Source organism: Triticum aestivum, chromosome 6A (assembly GCF_018294505.1).
Source record: "Triticum aestivum cultivar Chinese Spring chromosome 6A, IWGSC CS RefSeq v2.1, whole genome shotgun sequence".
NCBI lineage: Eukaryota > Viridiplantae > Streptophyta > Magnoliopsida > Poales > Poaceae > Triticum > Triticum aestivum.
Window position 1 is genome coordinate 498,673,151 of NC_057809.1, and position 7,165 is coordinate 498,680,315.

Here is a 7,165-nt window from a genome sequence, read left to right on the forward strand (position 1 = left end):
AATCTTCTAGGTTTCAGGATTCCACAATTTAAAACCTTTAACACCAGACTTATAACCAAGAAAGATGCATTTAACATCCCTAGGCTCCAATTTTCTATTACCAACATGAGCATAAGCAGTGCAACCAAAAACTCTCAACTATGAATAATCAGCAGGTGAACCAGACCATGCCTCAATTGGAGTTTTCTTATTAAGAGCAATATATGGTGAACGATTAATGAGATAACAAGCAGTGGAAGCGGCCTCAGCCCAAAAACGCCTATGCAAACCTGCATTGGACAACATGCAACGGGCTCTGGAAATAATGGTCCTGTTCATACGCTCAGCAACACCGTTTTGTTGAGGAGTATAAGGAATGGTGTAGTGTCTGACAATGCCTTCAGACTTGCAATAATTCTTAAATTGCTTAGAACAGAATTCCATACCATTATCAGTGCGAAGTATCTTTACCTTCTTTTCAGTTTGTATTTCAATCATAATCTTCCACTCATTAAATGCTGGGAATGCTTCATATTTATGCTTCAAGAAATAAGGCCAAACTTTTCTCAAATAATCATCAATTATAGTCAGCATGTAACTAGCACCACCTAGTGACTTCTTGCGAGATGGTCCCCATAAATCAGAATGCACATAATCAAGAATACCTTCGGTTGTATGAGTCGAAGTGTTGAACTTCACCCTCTTGTGCTTGCCGAAGATACAATGCTCACAAAATTTCAATTTATCAGGTTCATATCCATCAAGAAGACCTCTCTTATTTAACTCTGCTAAACCAAGTTCACTCATATGTCCAAGACGCATATGCCAAAGGTTAGCAGCATCACAATCAGAATTCTTTGAAATAACTGGAGTAGCGTTACCTGAAACGGTATAACCTCGAAGGTAATAAAGACCATTGGTCGAACTTAAGTCACCTTTCATCACAACAAGGGAGCCTTTGGTGACCTTCAAAACACTATCTCCACCTGAATACTTGTATCCCTTTGCATCAAGGGCACTAACAGAGATAAGATTTCTCTTCATCTTTGGAATGTACCGAACATTTGTCAAAGTTCTGATTATGCCATCGAACATCTTGATTCGAATAGAACCTATGCCTTCAATCTTGCATGGTGAATTATCAAAACCCAAAACGGAACCAGCAGAAGTAGTGGAATCAAAAGTATTAAACCAATCTCTATGGGGACACATATGAAAAGAGCATGCGGTGTCAAGTACCCACTCATCATTGGTCTCAGCACATCCAGCAATAACGACAAGAGCATCAACGGAACTATCATCACGAGCAACGTTAGCAGAATTTTCACCTGGTTTGTTACCTTTCCTCTTTTCTTTATTCTGCAACTTGAAACACTCTGAGATGTCATGCCCGTCTCTCTTGCAAGATCTGCAATATTTCTTGTCTCTGGATTGTGACCGGCCCCTGTAGCCGTTCTTACTTTTGCCTCTGTTTCCATTATGTGAGTTCTTCTCCTTTGTCCTGCCACGAACAGATAATCCCTCGGCTTGGGATGAACTTGAACCATCATGAGGCACCATTAATTTCATCTTCTCCTTAGAGTTCAAAACTTCATAAACTTCATTAAGTGTGAGAGTATCACGACTGTATAATATGGTGTCTCGAAAATTGGTATAAGAACTTGGCAGTGAAAAAAGTAACATTAGAGCAGTATCTTCCTCTTCATACTTAACCTCCATTGCAGCTAGATCAGATATAATCTCTTTAAATTCTAAAATATGATTCAAAACATTACCTCTCTCGGGTAACCTGTGCAGGAATAATTTTTGCTTCAGATGCATCTTGCTGGTGAGATCTTTAGTCATGCAAATCCCTTCCAGCTTTAACCATAGAGCGGCGGCAGTTTTCTCGCTCAAAACTTCCTGCAAAATATTATTATGCAAATGGAGTTGAGTTTGTGACAAAGCCTTACAATCAATTCTTTTCTCCTCAGCAGTCCAGTCCTTAATTCGGTTCTTCCCAAAACTATCCAGTGCTACATCATAGTCGGCTTGTGCCAACAATGCCCGCATCTTGACTTGCCATAGGGTAAACCTTGTGTCACGATCCAGCAGCGGAAAAACGTACTTCATGGATGCCATGAGTAGATAAATCTGTGTGCACAAAGTAGTACAAGTCGATAGAAAAATTCTTGACAGAATTTAAATTACGCGGAGCAAAGAACTAGGAATATTAGCACCTGGTAGCTCGGGTAATCGAAGACCAAAAGCTTGATCTGTAGCTTGACATGACGAATAATACTAGTAGTCAAATCACGTAGTGGATCAGGTGTGAATTAAACTACTGCTTTGCTTCTGGCCGGCGAGCAGTAGTACTACTAGCTTTTGCTTCGGTTGATGACGTGCGAATCAATTACTAGTACTAGTTGAAGTAGTACGAGCCGATCAATGCTTGACGTGATGCGAAGCAACAACACCAGCCTCGGGACTTGAACAAAACAGCAGCAGCTACTCGGCGATGCTACGTACTCGGGGCTTCAAGCATATATACGCAGCAGCGGCAACTTGTGGAAATCCAGTCGAACTCGGCTTCCTTTATCGATCTGTTTTCGGTTTGCCAGGTCGCGTCGGCTGCGGCGCACAGGACGCCGTAACCCTAATTCTCTCGTCTCAAATCTCGTATCTGTAACTTGGCTTTGTATATCACTTGTTAGATAATAACGAGAATAAGCGAGACACGAGAGACACAGATTTTTACGTGAAAACCCTTGCGGGAGAAAACCACGGACGCACGAAGGCGCAATCACTATGAGGAGGAGTATTACAAACACGAGACGACAGACCGTCTGAGGTGCGACTACATGGGGTATATATGAGAGCAATACATGAGAGTCCTTGGAGGACAAGTAAACGAGTTGTACTCGTACGCGTCGGTACCAACGCAAAAGCCCACACCGGTTGTACTACGTCTAGTCCAACACGGTATAATTTGGATCACAATTTAACATAAGTATTCATCTAAAATCTATAAATTAGCAATATTTTGATTGTAAAAATCGTAAGTAAAGCATATAAATCTAAGGAATCGACATCTGCACTTGATAAGCTAGCAAGGAGCAAAATAGAGGGATCACCTAGTGTAGGGATACCCATTGCGGATTGAGCACCATGGCGGTTCTGCGGGCAGCTCATGTGCTCACCCCACTCTGGTTATGGATTCACTTGTTTCTTTTTCTTCTAGTAATTTTCGTTTTCACTCTTGGGGCTTAGATTATTCATGGATCTTACAGTCATGATTAAGTAAGACAAGATTGTTCGTAAATTTTAAACAATTCAATTAAACAATGCTTCAAGACAACATTTGACATAGCGCCCATCTCCTATTGCACTGAGACACAACATCTTCAGTGTGTTTGCTTTCATAGATAATGAAAGAGTGACATAGGTAAAACACACATTCGTCTAAGATAGCATATAGCTCCCGCTACCGGCTGGTTGCACAAGCATTGGATCCACAAGAAAAATGACATAAAAGATTGGCTGAAATATATCCAAATAAGTTCTAGTTATGAATATCTAGCCGCGAGAATACAACCTTGAAAAGGTATGTAATAGGATGCTAGGTTAAAAATTCATTGCAATTGTATTTTCATTTTAAGAATAAATGCAAAGACCTGGGAGCGCCACTAGTCACAAGGTATAGCCTCCAAGAAATATTCTTGATTTAGATCAATAGTAATTTGTTGTTGTTGATTGATTTACACATGTATAAGCTGGTCCATTCAAAGCTCGAAGATGTTGGCATGTTTCCAACATTTAGAATGCTTTATTGATTTCAGGATAATTAATGATTGTAGGGCATGCATTAAAGAGAGGGGGCAGTGATAGCGTTTTGTCACTATGTTAAATTGGCTACCAGTCGAGCACTAGAAACTCCATGGAACCTCAGGATGGATGTGAGTTAGCTTAAAGGAGAATTTTTTAGGCCCAACGACTATGAAAATTTGGGTATCAACAAAGCTTGCTTAGATGGAGCAATCAAGACAAATGGGAAAGGAACACCACACATCAAGAAGATAAAAAGGTTCATGTAATGCGGTTCAAAGAGAGAGTTGGAATTGCTCTTGTTGTTGTAAATGTAAGATTTTAACTACATATGGCTTGCAATCTACGTTAGTATTCAAGTTCAGTAGGAGCCACAACATGCAACGGAAACATGATTCTTAAAGAAGTGTTTTTCCGTCACGAGATAAAACACTCTTACATTATCCTTATTAGGGGTACCCTTATGTCCTGTCACCAGTTCGACGATTGTGACACCCAAACTATACATGTCTGACTTGGGGGACATCCTACCACCAAACAGGATTTCCGGAGCGCAATAGCCTCTACATGAAATATGAAAGTATCAAGCATCACGATATAAACAATATATAAGAGGGCACATGTGTAGAATGGTTGTGAAGATACTATCTTACAGTGAAAAATGCATTTCGGCCATAGTTTGTGAGCAATCTATTGGTCTTGATAGACCAAAGTCCGTAATCTTTGGCACCAGTCCATCATTTAGTAGTATGTTGGCAGGCTTTAGATCCATATGAAGAATATGTTTTTCCATGTGTAGATAATGTAGACCCGCACAACTTCCTCTAATTATCTTATAACGCTTATCCCACTCAAAGCCTCTTAATTCATCTGCAAAAGAAGAAGCAGTGATGCATGCAATCTCCAATACATCTATAATACCTAAATACTTTATCCCCGCTAACTCTAATTCTCTCAACATGCGACCCTCCACATCACCAAATATGCCATGTCATCACCCACTACAACTATTTTGTAGCACATGTACCCCAAATTTAATTATTCCATCTCCAATGGTCCAGCTTATATGCATACACTTTGTTCACACACAATTGCTTACAGAATGATAGCTTTTGATTCAGGTCATTTCGTTCGTACAAATTTTATCCAAAATTAATCTTTAAAAACCAACAGCAACGCGCGGGGAAATCACCTAGTTAATTTAGCTTGAATGCCGTGACTTGAAAAGTAAAAGCGCAAAATAGACATTAATCTTTCTCTTATCTGCATGGAACAATAGTGTACCTGTAATTTTTGTGTCAAGGCTCCCATTAGTGATATACTCAAAACACATTAATCTTTCTCTTTCCTCGGCGTAAATATATCCTCTGCCATCTGGGTTTTTCATTGGTGTCTCCACTGTATCAGAACATAAGCCGAGAAACCGAACTACGTTTGGATGGTTCACCTCCAGTAGGCTGCCAACCTCACGACGAAAGAGCTTGTCATCAATTGTCTTGACGCTCCTGATCTTCTTCACAGCAACACTCCAATTCCCAACAACACCCTGTTTGTCATGAGCATTTCATTAAATGATGAAAGTTAGCAGCGTACTAAAATGAATTTGGATCCACAACGGACAACACATGTTACCCAAATAACTCAGCTCTGTTACTCAAGTATTATGGCCATGCTTGGATCCATGGGATTATTTTTAGTCTGACTAAAACTAGTCTCTTTTAGAGGCTAAAGTTCCAATCGTCCCTGACTAAAAAGAGGCTAGAACTAGTCTTGAGACTAAAAAAATTTAGTCAGGGGAACCCTACTAAAATGTGGATTAGTCCTCTCTCTCCTCATTTAACTCCTCTCCTTTAACACATGCGAGTTCGGGATTGGAGGGTTTGGAGGATAATAAATGCTCATTAACTCACTTTAGTCTATTTAGTATTTGTATCCAAGCATGGATGAGGCTAACAAGTTTTAGTCCCACTACTTTTAGTCATGTGACTAAAACGTATCCAAGCACCCTCTATATCTCTACGTGTTACGGAGTAGAGTAGAAAACACTAAATTAGTATAATAATACCTTATAAACCGTTGCGAATCCCCCTTCACCGATTATTCTATCCGGGGAAAACCCGTCAGTGATTTTCCATAAAGTTACTAGCGGAATATGTGTTGGCTCCATGCTGCCCTCAAGTATTTGCTCCAGGACATTTTGTTCCATTCTTGTGTTATCTACACAAAGTAGATGTGCAATCAAATGGTAATTCGAGAAAGGAAATCTAATCAATAGCAACTGGTCGTGTCCGAAGGCTGCAAGTGCTATTTTCTTTGAGCAACGATGGAGAAGGAAGTGAATGCCTGCGGCCTTCCCGAGTCAACGACTTATCCGTGTACGCCTCGCAGGTGCTTGATCTAGAGATGTAGCACGAACTGGAAACTGCAAAAGAGATGCAAAGTTCGTCGTAGGATTGATGTAGCATACCAAAGGAAGAGCTGAGCTGAGCATACATACCTTGTTGGAATCAGCGAAACAAATCCAAGACTAGATAAGTACGGATTGATGTAGTAGAAAATAAGTGACAGAATGCAAGCTAGAATAGATAGACATGTAGTACTAGATCTGAATGCATGCTTGGATAGGAACAGAGAGAACAGAGCAAAACGACTTGTGATGTGAGTCAACACTGTAGGTTGCACTTGCACATACCTGCAGTTAGCAGTGGATCTAGCGCCCAGGTTAGCAGAGAGGACGGATCTTTCCTCAACAGGAACTCCTCTGCATTTGCAATCTGACCACTCGGTCAGTAGCTGGCTGGTTCCTTGTCACCAACTCCTCTGCATTTTGCTTTTGTCGATTCTGAAGAAAGTCCCTGTGGTGTTTCCCCAAGATTCTTCACAAGCTACTACGACTACTACTACCCAAAAGAATGCGAATCACCTGTCAGTAACCAGCTCTACCAAAGGAGAAGAGTGAGTGAGTGAGGGAGGATGGGAGAAAAGATCTACTCTATTGTTAGGTGGGGACTGGGGATTACTCTTCTTACTAAGGCCAGTCATAGTGGGAGTAACTTAGCTAATAACATAGTGCATTTCAAAAAAAATTTGCTTATGTGGCAAATAATTAATGAGATATGGTAACATAATATGTTACTGTAACATAACGTTTTTCCAAGACAAGATAAGTCTACAAGATAATAAATGAAGCCATCTAAGATACTAGTATTATGTTACTTTGCATTATGAAGGTAGTAACTTAGGCTAGTGTCATATGCATGACACTAGTCTAAGTTACTCCCCACTATGACCAGCCTAATAGAGGCGATTACCGGAGTTGGCTGACCGATTCATCGACAAGTTCACCCAATTGGTCTTTTATTAACCGTTTCATCTTCACAAT

General features: G+C 40.3%; 1 protein-coding gene across 1 annotated transcript; it reads right to left on the minus strand.

Annotated features, from left to right (window-relative positions):
- Positions 1-4,122: 4,122 nt before the first annotated feature.
- On the minus strand, positions 4,123-6,964 carry LOC123130828 (putative receptor-like protein kinase At4g00960). Its single transcript, XM_044550629.1, has 5 exons — positions 6,476-6,964; positions 5,849-6,205; positions 5,068-5,329; positions 4,437-4,653; positions 4,123-4,346 (listed from the first exon to the last, which is right to left on the minus strand). The coding sequence occupies exons 2-5, from the start codon at positions 5,987-5,989 to the stop codon at positions 4,145-4,147; spliced, it is 822 nt and encodes a 273-aa protein (XP_044406564.1). The 5' UTR covers positions 5,990-6,205; positions 6,476-6,964; the 3' UTR covers positions 4,123-4,144.
- Positions 6,965-7,165: the final 201 nt, after the last annotated feature.

Coding starts and splice junctions, on each gene's coding strand:
- LOC123130828 (XM_044550629.1), bottom strand. CDS start 5,989: ATGGAACAAAATGTCCTGGAGCAAATACTTGAGGGCAGCATGGAGCCA. Junction 4,654..5,067: donor CCTTGACACAAAAATTACAG/GTACACTATTGT, acceptor CTTCTTTTGCAG/ATGAATTAAGAGGCTTTGAG. Junction 4,347..4,436: donor GCCGAAATGCATTTTTCACT/GTAAGATAGTAT, acceptor TATTTCATGTAG/AGGCTATTGCGCTCCGGAAA.